We start from the raw sequence: 19,317 nt of genomic DNA, 5'->3' as shown, positions 1-19,317 counted from the left end.
TTGCTTTCTACTCTACAACAACCTCACAGACACACTTATCCCACATGCAACACTCTACATTCACACTGATGTACTGATTTCCACACCTCATCTAATTATTATTATATTCTTTAGTTTTAATTTTTGAATACATTTTGGTTAACCCTTAATCCTTTACCGTGTGGTCCCCCTCTTTTGTTGTGACTAACAAGTGGTCATAACAAAGGCAACATTCACCTAGCAATATACTTTGGCTGCTCAACAAGTGTTCTGCAGCTCTCTTTAATTAAGTACTCTGTGATCTACAAAATGAATATTATAACATCTATATATATATATATATATATATACACAATATATTATGTATATATACAATATATTGTATATAACACAATGTTCCCAGTGCCTTTGCATTTGGAATGGAAATTCCTAGATATTATTTGAAATCAGTACCAGTCAGGCTTATATTAAGAAAGAGCACAATTCTTAATTATTCCTCATATGCACATATGTCCTCTCTTTACGACAATTGTTTTATTACCAATAAAAAAGTATATTGCTAGTTACCTAATTTAAGAGGCCCCTAAAACATCCACATTTCAAACAGGCATAACATTTTGACATTTTGCAATTATCAATGTAAACTACAGTATACACTTTCAAAGTACTAAGACATATATAGAAATGATTCTCTTTTTTTGTCACATCATCTCATCTCATCTTAGGAACCTGTTTTGTCAATCCACCTGTCCTTGGGTGTGACCCATAACATATCTCAGCATTCTCTTGATCTGTTTACATGGAAATAACAAGAAAGGTACACAAGGGTGTGGAACATGCCAAGGGTGTCAAAGGAACCCCCTGTTGTATAACAGCAGAACTAGTTCACAGAATGCACAATTTACTGGATATTGTTTCAGATTTCAAAGGTGTCTTGTTACTATCAACATCTCTGTCTTATTCTATCAAAATATGAATAAAACTAAATTGGGGGTACTCCCTAGTTGCTATAGCATTATGTTTTGGGTCATTGTCTTAATGTATGATGAAGTGCCATCAAATGAATTTGGAGGCATTTGCTTGTACTCTAGCAGACAAGATGTTTCTGTACACTTCTGCTGATATATTCTGCTGCTGCCATCAACAGTTACATCATCAATTAAGACAAGTTAGCCAGTTCTAGTGGCATCTATACATGTCCATCATAACACCCCCCCCCACCATGTTTTACAGATGAGGTGGTATTCTTTCTCCAAACTTTCCACTTGCAAACACTCATGGTACATGATAATATGAATCTTATCTGTCCAAAAGACCTATTCCCCGACTTCTGCAGGCTTTTTAGGTACTTTAATAATGAAATTCCACAGGACACGCTGTATCCCTCTCCCGTTCTCTCTCTCCCTCTCTCTTGCTTGATCGTGACTGAGCGAGTCTCCTCTCCCTCCCCCTCCCATTGTAACTACACATCAACTGCTCTGCTTTGATTGATCAAGCAAGCGATTGCGAAAGGCTATCTTATTATGATGAGTACAACCTTCAAAAACTATTTTACATGTGTCCAATACAATGTATGCACACATTCAATACAGTAAACCGCCCGATCCTTCTCTCCACCCTCTCAGAATTGGGCATCTCTGGCTCTGCACTCTCCTGGTTTGCATCCTACCTAGCCGATCGCTCTTACCAGGTGGTGTGGAGAGGATCGCTGTCCTCTCCACAAGCCTTCACCACTAGGGCCCTCTGTCCTAGGGCCCTTACTGTTCTCCCTCTATACCAAATCTCTTGGCTCAGGAATTTCCTCACATGGTTCTCCTACCACATTTTTGGGGGATTTTCATAGCTTGTGTGGCTAGATACTGTACCTGGGACGTTGGAACGCTGTCAAGAGTGCTGTTGTGAACCTTGATAGGAGAGATACGACACCCAAAGGTATGGTTTTTTTGGAGGATGTCTGTATGGGCCACAGCAAGTGTCACGATTAGCCTTTCATCACATTATCACATCCTTTTCTCTAATAACAACACCACATAGAGCTGCTTATATGGTAATTTTTCAACAGTCTACTAGCAAAACGATAGTACAAGGCCACCATAAAATGCTCATCTGCATGTTTCTGTACTGCTGAATCTGCACATTTCCACTCAGCACTACTTAGAGGGTTAAAAAAAAAAAAAAGATATCCAAAAGTTTGGATTTGAAATCAAACATGAGGTTAAATTAGAGATTCTCAGCTTTTATTTGAAGTTATTAGCATTATTAACTTGAATTAACAAACAAAAACACTAAAAGCACAAACATTTGGGTTGCAATTATTGGTTACACACCATCTCCCACCCCCAACATACCACCTTGCAAACTAAGCACTTAGTTAAGCACTAAGCACTTAGTCGGTAACTACTATTGTGTGCAGGCGCATGTATCCTATAAGTGACTGGCCTGTCATTTTTATTTCAGATAAACTCTGTATGCAATTGCCATCAAAGGCACCTGGAGAATAAAGATGAATAGTAATCTGATATATGCATTTTATTTCACCAGTAAAATTCAACATTCATAGGTTGCTAAAATAAAACAACTTGATTTGTGTTACTATGGTCTGGTTACACTGAGAGTAGCTCATACATTGATAGAGTGAAGATAAAAAGGAAAAGTAGTACATGCAGAACAAAATAATGAACAAAGGACAACTTATCAAAACATTTGGCAGAATCAGCCTTCATATAGAAATATATAGTGGTACTGATTAATATACCAGGAAACAAATATTCTTTTGTAGTTCTTGATAAAAGTCCTGATAAAATGCTTGGATATCCCAAAATTAAAAAAGCACTTAAGAATTATCACACGTGGGGGCGCTTAGTGGCGTAGCACACTAATGCGCTTACCACATAATCAAAAGGATCCCGGTTCGATTCCGACCCCCGACCTATCCTCTCTCTCCCATCCTTCCTGTCAATCTCTACTGTCTCTATCCCAATAAAGCAGAAATGCCCTAAAAACATATTTTTAAAAAAAACACGCATTTTGGTAGCTCAAATAAGATAATTGTTATCAAATGCAGTGTTTCAAGATGTGTGGGTTGTCTGTGACCTTTTTATTTTGCAAGCACTATTTTGCATATACCCTGAATCATATACCCTGAATCGTACACCCTGAACCGTATACCCTGAACCATATACCCCAAACCATATACACTGAACCATAATGCCCATCTTCTCTCTGTTCTTTTTTAAGTGAATTAGCTTTATGTTCATTACAGCAAATACAAATTACACCAAATATTACATTAATGTATGATTTGTCTAGTACATCTTGACACTATTTCTAGTCTCACAACTCCAGCAGAATTCCTCTCTCCGTCCTCTTCTGTAACGCTCAGTAGTTTATGTATACATTGAGATAAACATCCACTGAAAAAAACGCAAAAAGTGATGACAGATAAATTGTTTGGCAGCAGTATACATGTGAAAATGTACAAAGAACATGTTATGTTTTAGTTTGAATCAAGGAATATTTGGAAACACTTTACTGTAGGGACCCTTGTATGCATTCATAAAGCCTTTATAACAGTTACACAATGCATCACAGGTCGATAAGTCGATAAAAATGTGTGTCCTATTAGATGATTAATCTACTGATTAACATTCCCGTAGAGTTTACATGTTTTAAATTGTAGTCATTTAACATATCCAGAGGAATTTACAATAAATATATTATATTTGTAAGTTATAACAACTAAAAATTATCAACATATTATGTTTCTCTGAATGCATGAATCACAGACATTAAATAATTGTTGGGTACACTCATAGTAGGAGAAGAAAAATGTAATATTAGAATTACCTAATATGTCACCAGTCATGTGTACCAGATTCACGAGTGTCTGCTAGTTTTGTTTCTATCATCGAAATCAGTGTCCGATTTAGATCTGGGAAATCACATGTGTGCACTCTGGCCCTGAAGTGGAACTTTTCCCACACTTATCTCTACACGTATTCTGACATTGGACTTAATCATGGAGAAACCTCATAGGGAACCACAATGTGTGCCTGCCATATACATGATTGGGGCGGAGATGGGTGGAAAAGGGTGTGTTGTAGAGGTGTATCCATTAGAGCATACAGATCCATGTATTCTGACCTTGACTTAATTCCCTCATAATTCCTCCACCTTTAAGTGTGAGAAAACTTTGGGTTACAGTATGTAACACTGGTTCTCTGAAAGAGATGACTGAGACATCTACTATGGGATGTGCACCCCTGTGTACCCTATTTGCTGAAATCACGCCTGTACAGAAAATCTGAGCGAATACATGGAAATGTACCCGTTTCAGCCTACCCAGTTACAGTGCCATGGACCGCATGAGCTAAAGAAGATGCAGGGACATCCAGGCGGTAGAATCCCACGAAAGTGTGAGGGAGAGCCCAACTGACTGCAGCACAAATCTCCCTTGATTGGAAAGCATTTGACATAGCATTTCCTCTACTGGGATGTGCCCGGACTCCCAAAGGGGGCTGCAGGCATTTAGAACTGTATGCTTCCACTATATAGTGAGAAGGTGCTGTTTGGATAGTGCCCTACCCCATATGCGGGTTGCGAAACACAAACAGTTGATCACACCCCCTGAACTCCTCAGATCTGTCCTTGCATAGTGCGCCCACCTGGCAGAGAGTGTTCAGACACCTATCCCAGAGAAGAAATGGCGGGGGATGCAAGGAAAACTGAACAGTAGCACGACTACTGTACATCATAGACTTTGAAAACGAACGTGGTGTTAGGATGTATCGTCACCCTAGAGTCAACAGTCAACGGTCACCAAAGACTTGATCGAGCGCTCATAAGCGCATCATCAGACAGATGCGGCGCGCTCACTACAGAAAACGACAGACAAGGGGGTGTATATATAGTCAGTTCATCAGGACCAACATGGCATGCCGGATGGTCCTGTAAGAAGGAGAGGGCTATGGGAGTGGAACACTGAAAAGGCACCACACCCCGCCTCTCAAACCAACCCTCAAATGCCCTCCACTCGAGGTCGTATAGACTTGCTGTGGAGGGGGCTCTAGCACCCTGAATCGTGGCTGAATCACGTTTGGGGCCAAGTCCTCCAAGTGTAAATTGGACATCTCAGGGCTAACTCATAGATCCATCAACTCGGGCTGCGGGTGGAATATTTGGCCCTACGATTGGAATAGCAAGTCCCTGTGCAATGGGAAGGCTCCAAGGTCGTCTGTAAAGAAGCTGTGCTATCTCCACCCGTCAAGGTCTCCCTGGCCAATGTGGGGAAATCAGGAGAAAAAATAGACCGTACGACTTCACTCTGTTCAGAGTGGGAGAAATTAGGCTGACAGGAAGGAATGCGTAAAGTAGCGCGTCTGGTTACTAGTGGAGCCAGCGCGTCCATGCCCAGAGGAACATTAAGATCCTTCACCACTAAAGACAGATAGGCTAATGTACTGTAAGCTAGCTAGCCAAGCAATGCTGCAACCAAGAGTTAACTAGTGTGGAAAACATGAGGAAGCAAACTACACTCTTTCTTTTACTTGGTGTAGTAAAAGAGATCTTTCACTTAGTGGTAAAAGAGGGGAGCACTTTGATAATGGGCGCAATTGCAGTAGCCTTTATAGGCTGGGCTGAGGTGGGCTCAGCCATGCAAAGCGATCCCGGCCTGTTCCAAGCATTATTGAATAGGGTTTCATTGAATAGGGTACACAGGGGTGCTATCCCATAAAGAACAAGTGGGAAATCTGTCAACCATCCAGTGCGTGAGTTTAATTAAATACATTCAGTGCGCACAAGGGAGCTTGTATGCACTTGAGCAAAATAAGTCTGAATACCAAAATATCCAAAGTGCATAAATCGATATGTGGGGAAAAAGTGCTGACGTTACCCTTCTGTGAGCAATCAGACAGAAGAGAAAACCAGACATACTGTATACTGTAGGTCCCTGAGGAAAGGAGTGACCCTCCACTAATCTATAAACACTGGATAGGTGACAGTGGGTGCCAAAACGAGGCCACTGCTACACCAACTACACCAAAGAGGCGCACTTGTCCCGTAGAAACCAATACAATTTCCCAGTATTTTCACTTAATTTTTCTCTGACAAATGTGTATCTTGTCACAGACATATTAAGAGTACATGGAATTTTCAATGGAAGGTTGCCCCCTCCCAAAAATAACGATGAACAGCAAAACCCATACACATTTTTAGCAATCTTGAAAAATTACCAAGTATGTACCAAGAATGCCAAGCGCATTGGCACTAATATCAAACTTGCAATTTAGACAGTTTTACATGTGCTAATGCTCAGTGCCCTAGGTTGCAAGTAACTTAGCTGTCTAGCTGTCTCTATCTGTTCATGTGAATGGAAAGCTGTGGCTAAATCACTAATTTGCTGGTTTATGCTCATTATATTGCATACACAAAAAGGTCAAAACAAAGCGTAGGTGTATAACTAGTTAGAAAACCTAAAATGTTGAATTATTACCTCAGCCTCTTGCAGAGGCATGTTCACTCCATCTGAGAGTTGTTTGAATATTTCTGTTGGGAAGAGCATTCAGTTTGTTACTTGCAGTTATAACAAATAAAAAAAAGAGAAAGAAATTCCCAGAGAAATAAAAGCAATCCCCAATTCCGATGGACTTACTGGCCATGCAGTCCATGCGCAGGACGAGGCAGATGAAACTATCCAGTGTCAAGTTTCCAAAGGAGTCGCCATAGCGCAGAGCCATCAGGTTCAGCATGTCATCACTCACTCTCATACCTGTATTGGAGACACAGGCCTGGGATTATTTCACGTTATTTTATCTTTGGTTTATGTTATGTTCATCTCATGTTTATATCTTTATTAGCTGGACTAATCAATACTAGTCAATGAAGTGCGTTCTGCACAAGAATGTTTCCTGACTAGCGTTGTTGCTTTTGTACTGTATTGACTATGTTGTTGCAAGGAGATAAATGACAAGAGTGTGTGCTGGTGCTAATTTTCCTTCAACCCACTGAAAATCTCATAGAAATGCACTTTAACCCACGTGACCATCATTTCCCACACCTGTCTGTCAATTACTGTGCCCTATGTATGTGGCATCTGTAGCCTCTAGTATTAGAGACATAGAGCCAACTATAATTGTACATTCACAGGTGCACAAGTGTTGCTAGAGTTGTCATTTTGTGTCACGCAAAAACATGTTAGAGGGGTTAGATTCACTCACACTTTCGCAAACGCTCATGGCATAGATCAAAAGTAGCCCGGCTAAAATGTGCTGTCATATCATTAACTGGGTTACAAAGTCTAGACTACTCATAACTGAAACGCTAAATCTGTTAATGTCTGAGTTACATGACCTTGAATCTAGCAAAGGACTTTTGTGGTTGAAGATGCAGTCATTATTTAGTTTTAGTACAGGAAATGTACAAGAACACTGCCCCCCCCCAATGCACAGCTGACCCCTACACCCTTGAGTCTCACAATACCCCAAATACAGCCCAGACCCCAAAGTCTCTTTCCACAGCTGCTTTGTTTTTATGAGTGGTATGCAACACTACAAGACTCCAAGCTAAACACTACAAAAGTCACCCCTTGGGTCCTTAATTTACAGTCCTTGGTTTCCTCTTCTCCTATTTCATTTTCTCAATTAATTCTTTCTGCTTTACTTCAATGTGTGTGGGCCATGTAAACACTTTTTGTTTTAGATGGTAAATATTCCATTTGCTTGGCGGTATTGTATAACAACTCGCAATTCTTACCCCTGTCACCAAAAATAAACAGATTATAATTTGTCTACAGTTGACTCCTGATAAGTGAAATTTGAATTGGTGCAGACTATGTTGTAGTACAATTTTTCAGTCCTAAATTATTTTGATTACTCTAGATAACTTAACTGTAGTTAAGTGCACAGTCAGCCATTCTTAGGCGTTGACTGTATAGTCAAAGTTACCTGAAGCCATGATTGCATTCCTCAGTTCACGCAATGACAAAGTTCCAGTGGCAGAGGCATCTGTGCGGGAGAAGATCTCCTGGTATATAGAAGAGCAGAAGAACATATCACAAACTGTAAGATGTACTATACAGTACTTCTGTTTTTTACAGTACTAAAAAAACAGAAAAGGAGGAGAAATTATTGTTTCACAGTACATTCCAAAAGAGCAGTTCAAACTATTCATCTGGCTCAAATGTGAATTGTATGGTTGCATGAATTATATCACCAGCGGCACCCCGTCCTTAGAGACACAAAATCATTAGATCTATTTATTTGTTTCAATGCAATTTCACTTGAAATGAGTACAAAGATACTGTCACAAAATATCTTTACATTCTTTAGCCCAACGATGATGAAGACCATACCAAGGTATGACAACCTGTCTTCATTGGGCATAAATACAGGATAAAAGAATACAAATTAAAATGCATTTTCATCATGGCATCAGATGCACTCATTGGCATGTACTGCAAGTGGAGGGCAACATTTAGGATGATGGAATTTAGGATGATGAAAGAGTACGCCCTGCAGAGGTCTCTGGCCCTCTGGCCCACTAGCAACTTCTCTAGCATGTAAGCAGCCTAATTGAGGTAACTAGTTCAGGCTACAAGTTACAGTAACGTAGCTACAGTAGTTAAATCTGGTAATGAAGATAAGTGATGAATAAAACTAAATTCCTACTGTACATTCCTGGGTGTGGAGGTGTGTGCACCTCTGTCCAATGAGGGACCCACTTTTACTATTTTTACATTGGGGACCCACTTTTACTATTTTACCATAGTAGCCAATCATACCAGACAGTGTCTTTAAACCTGAAATTTACCTTATACATGGTAGCTTTTCTCCACAGACGAACAAATTCAGATCCGTTCAGTTTTCCAGTGATTGATGTCTTAAGAAGGAATGGTTAAGGTAGTCTCTACAGAGCAGCGTGTAATTTGCTAATGTCTTTGCATACTGTACTATGTCTAGAACATCTGTCTAATGTGTCAGTTTTGCATGTTAATGTAACCAGAACTACCGTATATGGTTCATCTGTACAGTGCCCTGCATAAGTAATGGGACAGTGAAGAATGTGTTGTCCTTTTGGTTTATACAATATAATACAATACAAATGTTACAGATAAACAATAGCAGACACCAAAGGCAAATGCAAAGCCTAGAATCAATACTAGACATTGACAGCACTCTTATGACTGCACAAATGATGTGATGGAACACACCTGACAAACCAGAAATAGGGGGACTATGCATTAACCAATAAACATCACAATGATTTGTACACTGGTGTTGATATAAATGTGAAACAATGTACATCAAAATTAAACCCCTTCTCTTTCCCTCTATACAGTACAGACTGACACCATAAACACTATATTAATTCACAGATTTTACTGTTACATGGGACTGGGACAAAGCTCTTATCAGTACTGTATAGGTGCAGTGCGAGAAAAAGATACATCCATCAAGGCAACCATGCTTCGGCAGGAGTCCAAGCTAAAGCCTCCAGTCGTTGTGTCGTCTGCGTAAAATGTAAACATGTAGAACATGTAGAACACTTAAAATCATACAGACACCCCCCCCCCTCCCGTGTCTCCTTGTGAGTGTTAGTCTTATCAACATACAGTATATCCATACCCTCTTCATTGTATTTCCTGGGCTGAGTTATAAATGGAAATGTATCTCCATAGTAATACTTACTATCATATCAAAACTGTGAATCATGTATTACACTCACCACATTATCATATTTGTTACAGATCTTGCTTACCTTTGATAATTTGTTCATTCAGAATCTTCTGAAGCTGCTCAGCACCCACCTCCTCGTACTTTTAAGTGACAACAAAATGAAAGTGTGTTATTAATAAATAGTAGAAGACTAAACAATAGAATAGAAGACTAAACTTGATACTCTCATACTGTTTGTTAAATATCTCTGACTGTCTATTATATCTGGCACTGAAATCTCTATCTTGCTTTGTGGTCAAATTAAAACTTGCTGAATCAGAGTATTGCCGGAACAGGGTTTTTTTGTCCTCCTCATTTCCTCCATCGGCTGTGGGTTTGGGCTGAAAAATGTAAACATTTTGGAATTAGATATTTAAAACTGAAGGAAATAAAGCAAATCAATTTAATTTAATTATCCATATTGACCTATCCTTGAAAAGCCAATAAATACAATGAAAAAGGTTGGGGCACTATTATGAGCGTCAATTAATGATTTCCATTTCAGTCCGACTTTAAGCATTTTTTGCCTTAAATACCTTTGTGACTTTTTCTATTTCATCATGGTCACCAGAATTTTCACTTGGGGAAAAAAACAAAGATTGTCTTGTCATACCCTTAGGCACTGACCAATAAATTTAACATACATTTCAATATTATCAAGGCATTCATTATCAAGGCATCATATATGATATATTAGATGATGTATATCATGTATTATCAAGACATTCATTATCAAATTCAAATACATGTTTTATCCAGCTCTGTTTTATCAATGTATGGGATAAAGATCTGTTACACGTTCGCATCACCACACATATGACTTAATTGATTGGGGAAAGAAGCTGTGCTCACTGAGTATGGGTCTCCGCCTTGGAGAGGATAGACAAGATGAAGGAGGCAGTTTCGTTTGGTTGGAAGGTCGATGGCACAATCAGGTATTCACCAGGACTGAGCCTGAAGAACTCCATCACTTCACGAGCATTCATGTAATTCTTGACTTGAGCCACAGCCGCGTTGTATTGGAAGAACGAAGCAGGAAACTTTCCTTTCAGATTCTTGTACTGAGATCAAATAAAGCGTATTAATATAATGCATTGTAGTTCTTTCAAGTTCTTTCAAGTGTATTCAAGTTAGTTATTTCAAGTGTATTCAATGGAGTCCATAAAAGTTACTTACTTCTGCAGTCACCTGTGAGAAAAATAAAACAAACATGTTCATTGTGAGCAACGCCTATCAAGCAAATACAGTTCAAGTTGAAAGCTTTAGGGCATTTAGGGTGAGGAAGAGATTTGCCTATGGCCTCCATTACAGACAAAGGGCAGATACATATATATATGTATACATATATATATGTTATTTGGTCTAATGCCTACCAATCTAATTTATGTTTGTCTCAGTGCATGTATGTGAGCAAGCCTATGCCTGCATTGCCCTGGGAATGTTCATAGCAGGCCGACGTAGGCACGCCTGCTGGGTTGAGGTAAGAGATAAAAGAGCCCTGAAGGTGCAGGGAAAATACTATAGCATATGTACAAATCACACCCAACATTCCATTGTCATGATTGGAGGAAACTTGCAAAGACACCTCCAGTGTAAATAACCTCGATGACAAGTTAATGGCACCATAACACTGAACACTGAACACAAAGTCCTCTGAGAAAGCACTCAATTTTGTTTAAGTTTATAGACTAGTGTCAGAAAAATTCTACCATGAATATTCTTTTCTTTTTTGGCCAAAAAAAAATACTGTAGCAAATGTAAATATCTTTGCACTTTCAGGTGATACTGAATAAGTGATACTAGATTGTGAAAAATCATAGCTATTTCTGCCTTAAAGCATTCATAACATATTTTCTTTTTGTGCATACCTTCTTTATGTGCATGCTCTACTATTTAGCTACTCCTGTAACCTATTTCCAAGTAGTAAATATATACAAGTGTCACTTCACCCCCTATAATTGAGGTAATAATAGTTTGAACCTTCTAACCTTAAAAATGGAGAAGCCGATGTGTATATTCTTGACCAACCGTCTGTTTCTCTTGTCAGGCTTTTGCATCAAAGACACCAGCATGTTGTTGTCACCTTCTGCCTCAGCACATTCCTCTTCTAACCCCTGAATCTCAATCCGGTACTGAGGATTTGTCCAGAAACTGTCTAAAAGACAAGACACAGAAAAATCATGTGAGGACATTTTGCCTGTAGCAGATCTGTCTCAGTTGATTTAAGTTATTAATTACAATTCATGACCTGCAAATAATTCTTCCATTGAAAATAAAAGTCTGTAAACAAAAGTTTTTTGTCAAGTTGTGACTTAAGTCAGTTGAGAAGAATTGAACTCAACCTTGGTCAATTGGAGGTCTGATACTGGTATACAATGCATCAACAATGGTGTGCTAAAATAGTATAAATTACCACATCTCCAGATTATTTTCCTACCCACAGATATTCATTTCAAGAACATATACAATATATCAGTCAAGTCATACATATGATAGACCTTAACTATTTTAACTATTACTATTATTATTAGTAGTATTATTATAATACCAAAATTATTCTGGCATCCACCAGCAGTGGTTCCTGCAACCCATCTGCCATCATGAAAGGAGGACTTCCAATGACAAGAGGAGTTGCCATCCAGAAAATCAGGACACAGACAGCAGATATCCACATCTGAGAAGTTCTGACAGAAGTCTTTCATAGCCATCCTAAGAAGACCATATTGTGAATTTTACAGTATTGAAATAATGTACATTATACGTAATACTGGCACATTAATCATTACTTTTCATATACTTTTCATGCGTTATGACATGAAGATATATACATGAAATGTGATGATTTGCATTCAGTTCAACTATAAATTCTCTGCTCCGTGGCATCCTCATGGACCATTATCAGATACTGTATAGTACTATAAACCCTCTTTAAAAACATCAGAAGCATAACCCCCCCTCCCCTTCCCTCCTAGCAGCACTGTATCATTAATAGTGCATCTGCAAGACATCTGTATACAGCATGATTATTTGAAATGTGTCAGTTGCAACAAGCCACACGTGTTGCAAGCCTGTTAATAATTTTGTGCAAACATTGTTTACCAAAATTCTCCATCATCACTCACGGAAACACACGTTTGCCGATCATCAGGACTCACGGTTTGCCACTTGGAGGACCTTATGAAATAAAATAATTTGATTCAGTCAGTGGGCTGAATGGAGTACGACTCCTTAGTAGTACAAAAGGATCTAAGTGGTGAAAACTAAATTGTCTGTGCGCTTTCAAATTTGAATGTGTGTTAGTTTGGTGCTCTTCAGTTTCCCAGGTTCATAGTCATAAACAAAAAACTACATTTTTGTATTAAAAGCTTAGGTAAGAATCTTAGGAGTGTTTAAGTCATGCCCTTGGCGACAGAAGCATGTAAAATGCATGTTCTGCAGCAAGAGGGACAGAAAGAGTAATATGCAAACATTTGTTCAGAACTTTATGCCTGTGTTCCAAAATTCTGGAACGTTCTTGCACTCTATCTAGAGTGTATAACGTACTTCGTATATGTTCTAGATAACATTTTGGAACACAGCCTATGACTTCCCTGTAGACTTGAACCATATACAGTACTGCAAGTAAAAGATCAGATATGATTATCAAGCTTTTGTCAAACTTGAGGAGCTGTAACTTCGTGACAGAACATGTTTTTCATCTCTTGGATAGGAGTAGCTATAGAAACCTAACCATGGTTTTGGTCCAAGAGATCAGAAACTCAAAACAAGAACGGACAAAGTAAAAGCTTAACAACACTATTGTATTACTTGGGATGCTGCCATGTAACTTATATAAGGTTATGGTGCTAGACAAACATTTAATAAAGGCATGTTGAAGAGTGTGACATTCTCATGTTCTTCATTTTCTGTCCCAAAATAGTTTGCTGGCTGGATCATATGATTTGAACTGCAACTGCAGTTATTCAAAATGTAATAGGTTATTGCTGTTTAATGGTTTACTTTGAATAAAAATTGTGAGCATTCTTACGTATCACACCAGTCTCCCTTCCACTCTCCCCTGCCCCAGGGATTCCACAGGCGGACCAGATTTTCTGGTTTACCTTGGCTCATGACCTGTGGAGTTGATCAAAAGGACACTAGCTATTATCTTACCTCTTCACCCTCCACTGCCCCTCTGTACAGTTAGTCGCTTTGGATAAAAGCGTCTGCTAAATGTCAAAAATGTAAAATGTAATCATCACCGGTTTACCTTGGCTCATCGTCTGTGGACCATAATGACACCAGCTATTATCATCACCAAATTATCCAGAGTAGGGACAGGGTTTCATTTAATTCATGGCAGAAATGATACCTTCCATATCCCTCCCACTCCACTCCAGGTAGAATCAGGGGTGGCGGGTGGGGGTGGGGTGGGGTGGGGAGTGGGGTGGGGGGGTGGGGATTGGGGTGGGGTGGGGTGGGGTTGTGTGTGTGTGGGAGGCAGGGGGAGATAAACATCATGAATCTCATACAGTACCTGTGTCACTCCTGTTACAGCGTAAGCGTGGCCCCTCACTAATCCGTTAGGTGCTACTGTGTTGGCAGATGTTTCCTACAGAGGACCAAAGAGCTTAAGTCACAAAATAGGACATGGCTGAATATGAACACTACACTACCACTCAGACATCATCTTTTTTGTGTTAACAACGTATTGGTCAAATCCTATACTGAGATAGCAGACATAATTAGAATCTTTTCACAAATATTCAATACATGATTTACACAAACACATTTGAGTTACTGAATGCATGCTTATCTCCATCTCTTATCGGCCCTTAGTGGCTGTATGTCTTTGAAAGCCTCTACAGAGAGGTCTGGAACATGTAGATCCTCACCCCTTGAGGGGTGCCACACCCCATCAGAGATTTGGATTTGGCAGCTCTGAACATGAGTTCCCACAAATTTGGAGGGGCCTCTTTAAGCTGGAAACACATGTGGACCCCTCCAGTGAAGTCAACCAAAGCCTCAGTAGGGGTCCCTGCATTCATGTCACTGTAGGAGCCACACACCCTGACAGAGGAGGATATGATTAGGGCCTGTAGTTAATGAGGCATTACAACTGTTATACAACCAATAAACGTGGCACATACTTGGCATAGGCTTTCTCCAGCAGGGCAGGCCAGAACTCATTTGGGGTTTTCGAATGAACAAAAATGAGCCTGCCATCAAGAGTTGGTAGCTTGTCGTCAATCACAACATCCACCCACTTACCGAACCTCCAGAACTGAAAGATAAGAGAAGGAGACAATGGTTCTTAGAGACTATTGCGTCCGGGCTTTCAAAAAGGTACATCCTTGGAATAAAGGTACATTCATACAGTAGCCACTGTTGAATTCAAAAGTCATGATTGAATGGTTCTTCAAAGCACTAACAGCACATCTGAACAAGATGTGATGCTTTTTATTCAATATAAATGCATATCATGACAGCCATTTTGTGTATTTCTGTGAATGATGTCAATATCATATGCTGGGATTCTTTTACCCTGAAGTGGAATAGTCCAGTGTACTCCTCATCAAATGTTTGCTTAAGAGGAACGACTTGCTCCAGGATGTGCTTTTGAAAAGTCAGTGCCCCAATGGAAGCAAGGAACCAGCAGTTTCCTAACAATTACATACATGACAAATGTAAGTAGTGTACAACACACTATTTGTAATGAAACTAAGGGCATGGTGAGTTGATATGTTGCTTTTAAATGACAAATCAAAACCACCTACCAATACGTCCTTGACCAAAGTCAAACCTTGAGACTCCATCAACGATGAAAGCGGGATTAGGAGATATTTTCTGAAAGGGAGGGAATGAATAGCTGTCAGCCATATATATATATACATATATGTAATGCATGTTGATATCAATTATCAATCATTTTCTACCCAGGAAAACCAACACAATAATTCAAATCCTGTCATGTTGTAAAGTGAGCAGGCCTTAAACATACCCCCGGTCTCAACCATACCACACGAGACATATCAGACTGCTCCAGTACCCCAGGGCCAATTGAGGTTTTGCCTGGAGGGAACATGTCATCGATGAATGTCGCCCTTCTGATACCATGGTATTGCTTCAGCTGCTCATAGTCTTGTGCGAGAAATTTCTGTGGGTTGGCAAGGCTACCGAGACCGTTTTTCTTGTGACGCTTATCCATGATATTTAGACATACACCGGGAGGAGGCATTGTTGCTGTAAGAGGATCTGTGTGAGAAAAGTGAAAGAAAGTGGATAAGGTGTTTGTCACTTAAAGGGATAGTTCACTCAATTCCCTTCACACTAGTATGCTTATCTGAATTATATGTCTGTTTTTGATTCTAGAAAAGTGACTCAATTGTGCTCCAATCTACTTTTGTATTTTGATGATGTGATGTCATCAAAACATACCATTTCAAAAGCGGATTACAGCACAATAAAGTAACTTTTAAAAAATCTAAAGCAGACATACGATTCAGCGAGACATAGTGAACTGTAGGCAGTGTAAATCAACCTACTACTGAAAGCACAGAGCACTGGAATATCTTGAATCCCAGCCTTAGACTCCTATGACAAATTAGATTGTTTTAGCATCTCATCCTTGATGAGATGATATTGGTCAGTGTCACAAGCCTGTATCAACCCTGCTACATCGACAAATATTGATTATGGTTAATCTCATAGAGATTATAAACTGTGATCCTAAATCCTAGACTAAAATGCATCTTCAATGGAGATTTTCTATTGAAAATGTTATTTAGTCCAGGACTACACTTAATCTGTTTAAGAGAAACCACCCCAATATATAAAGTAACGTTTATCAATATTTGTTCATGAAATCACAAATCATGACAGCTTCTGAAATTAATTCATCTGGGTCTGAGCCTGCCACAAAAACCTTATCAGTGAGATCTGACATCTAGGTTTCCGTCACTTTCCCTCTAACATTGTTCACATGCAGGCTGCTACATGTTGACACACAACATTACTCATTATTTATTTTAGTGATATCAAAACAATTAAAAGAAAGTATTCCCCTTCAACAAGTTTAAATATTAGGCAGCAACAGCGCACAATTTAAAAGTAACTTTTGTTTTGAGGTCGTATCTTCCATTATGTATACTTTACCTGGTATACCCTCCGAAGTGTTATATTTTGCTTTCGCTTATAATGCAGCAATAAATCAGGACTGACAAATTAGGCTACCGAATACAGTACAGCGTGACCATGCAACTATTTAACAAAACGAGATCTTACCCCAGTAAAGTCGTGTGAAATAATCGGACAATGAATCTTCTGTAAACCATCTCAGTTCTGCTGTGTTCTTATATACCTGAAAGCACCTGAGATTGCTTACGTGTTGTAGTGGAACTCCACCCACGCTTTTTGATTTCTTCAAAAAGCGTCCACATTAAACCTGATTAAGCATTTAGAAATAGTAAATATGAATAAAGGAACCACACGTTATATTTAACTTATCTCTGGAAATGAACATTTAATCCTCTCCATGTATTATGTGTGTTGTTAAGGGTTTGTAATTCTTCTAATATACTAATTACCCTGATGAAATACTGCATAGACTGCATAGGGCTGTCGCAAATATGTTTTCCAAGGCTAAACTTAATATTTACTACCGATCTACTTGGCAATACTTGAGAATGTTGATCAGGTGAGTTTGAGTGTAAATCAGTGTTGTACCAAATGTTGCTGGCATTTTACTGTGGCCAACCAGCTCAGTAAAAATATATATGGACCTAACTGTATTTGACACTATGTCAGTGTAGCAACGAATATTTGTAACAAAGAATATTTGTATTGACTTTAACCTGATTGTTGCGTGGTTTTGATTATTTTACAGTTTTTGTGATTGTGTTACATCGTAGTATCATAATTTGCCTATGTCATTGAAGACATCTGTTTTGGTAACTGTAAAAGGCACCATATGCAGTATTGCACCATCTTTTCACTGCAATGACAATTCAAAATACTGTCTCCTCTCTCCCTCCCATTGCTCAATGCAAACTACTTCTACATGAAACAATGAATTGGCCAATCGTTTTCATGTTTTTGTCTTAGTTACATGACCTTGAAACTAGAAAAGGATCTACAGAGTTTCATATTTTCCTGTAATTGTATGTATTTTCCATCTCGAGAATACATCACTTTTGTCCTGGGTAACCCGGTATACCCACCAAAACCGTAAGTGTCCTTCTAAAGCAGAATTCTGAATTTTTGAGGAGTTTTGTCTGGAGGCAGAGAGAGCACTTTTTTCTCCCTCAGCTGATGAGGGAGACTGGTGACCTGTCAGTACTGGTGACCTGTCAGTACACTATAGTAATAATGCTGTCCACTGATTGAAGCCTTTGGCAGTTGCCTCGCTATTATAATTTTTTTTACATATTAACTGCGTTTCAAGGTTGTGTTTACAGTTCCAGCATAAACAATGTGTACACAATGGTGACTTTGTATGAGTAAATATGGTAGGCTACAACAGCACACACACCCACACATTTACTGGTTTCTCACAATCATTTATCTCAGTAAATTGGAATGGGTTTGGGCAGGAAATCTTGGAACCCGGTTCCCGCTATTCAACCCTAGTGTGGTTGAAATACAGTTGTTATTTTGTTTAGAAAGTTCATGGAATCAATGAGCCAGCTAATCCCCTCATTCCCTAAACAGGACCTTTACTAGGAAAATCATCCAAACTTAACACAAAGGCTTCTGTTCCTTAGGTCGGCTTCCAGCACTGAGAAATGCTTGTGGCTTCCAGGCAGTACACTAGGTAGGCAATGAGCCACACACGCATGTTCCAGGTTATACACCCACAGCAAGTGGTAGCCAACATTTTGGAAAAGCACATTTTGGCAGAAGGGCAGGGCCTTGGCAGGTGCACGCACTGTCAGACTGCCAATGCATAATAAGCAATGATTCAGCATTGTTATTTTGTGACCTTTAATGCTTTAAGTACAGCATTACCCATAATTATCTGTGTAAATTCCGTTGAATGAGGTTTGATTCTGTGGTGTCCTCCTACCAGTGCCAGGTCCATTGACAACTACGCATCTCATGGCTAGCACTCGTGATGCCCCATTTATCCTAACGAATCAAAACGGCTGAGCAATACAACAAGGGCTACAAACGTAGTCACCTTGCTCCAACTGAACATCTTTCTCACGAGTCACACTAACACTAATCTGTGGGCTGTGTTCAGATAATACAATCAAATAAATCACAGTCAATGTGTAAGTCTTCATGAACCAAAGAGGCACAAGGCTCAAATCCTTGAGCTGCTTTTTTCATTAAAAAAAAAACTTGACAATACAGAATACTTGAGCCATGCAAAGACAACAATAAATCAGCAGAGACAGAATAGCTCCCAGAATATTAGTCTAGCCACCAAAGACTGAAGACAGTCTTTGCATTTTAAAAGCATCTGGTGACCATCTGTTTTCACTAGTTAAGTGGTATTTCATGCATCTACTTGCAAACCTGCACCAGCTCACTAACCCTAACCCTAACCCTTTCACACAATGTTTGCTTTCTGAGGAGACAGTTTCTCACAGATTTCTGGCACGATTGACTGCAAGGCGAATCCTTGTAAAGGTTATGATAAGCA

The 19,317-nt window shown here is 39.3% G+C and overlaps 1 protein-coding gene across 1 annotated transcript; it reads right to left on the bottom strand.

Annotated features, from left to right (window-relative positions):
- Positions 1 to 2,493: 2,493 nt before the first annotated feature.
- LOC310813909 (calpain-1 catalytic subunit-like) lies at positions 2,494 to 17,064 on the bottom strand. Its single transcript, XM_083683088.1, has 22 exons — positions 16,956 to 17,064; positions 15,673 to 15,926; positions 15,449 to 15,518; positions 15,216 to 15,334; positions 14,822 to 14,955; positions 14,567 to 14,741; positions 14,209 to 14,283; positions 13,720 to 13,805; positions 12,792 to 12,866; positions 12,241 to 12,401; positions 11,681 to 11,847; positions 10,869 to 10,880; positions 10,545 to 10,753; positions 10,229 to 10,271; positions 9,965 to 10,033; positions 9,736 to 9,793; positions 9,425 to 9,486; positions 8,788 to 8,856; positions 7,923 to 8,001; positions 6,632 to 6,748; positions 6,473 to 6,525; positions 2,494 to 3,392 (listed from the first exon to the last, which is right to left on the bottom strand). Exons 2-22 carry the CDS (start codon positions 15,907 to 15,909, stop codon positions 3,366 to 3,368), a joined length of 2,097 nt encoding a protein of 698 aa, XP_083539214.1. The 5' UTR covers positions 15,910 to 15,926; positions 16,956 to 17,064; the 3' UTR covers positions 2,494 to 3,365.
- Between the last annotated feature and the right edge of the window lie 2,253 nt (positions 17,065 to 19,317).

The sequence above is a fragment of the Argentina silus genome (assembly GCF_951799395.1).
Source record: "Argentina silus genome assembly, chromosome: 13".
Classification (NCBI taxonomy): Eukaryota; Metazoa; Chordata; class Actinopteri; order Argentiniformes; family Argentinidae; genus Argentina; species Argentina silus.
This window is presented reverse-complemented; position numbering and strand designations above follow the sequence as displayed.

Excerpts from the sequence above, each read along its gene's own strand:
- LOC310813909 (XM_083683088.1), bottom strand. The coding sequence starts at position 15,909 with ATGCCTCCTCCCGGTGTATGTCTAAATATCATGGATAAGCGTCACAAG. Across the intron at positions 14,742-14,821 it reads CTGGAGAAAGCCTATGCCAA|GGTGTGTGGCTCCTACAGTG; the intron begins GTATGTGCCACG and ends CTCCTCTGTCAG. Across the intron at positions 8,857-9,424 it reads GCATGGTTGCCTTGATGGAT|ACATCAATCACTGGAAAACT; the intron begins GTATCTTTTTCT and ends TTCCTTCTTAAG.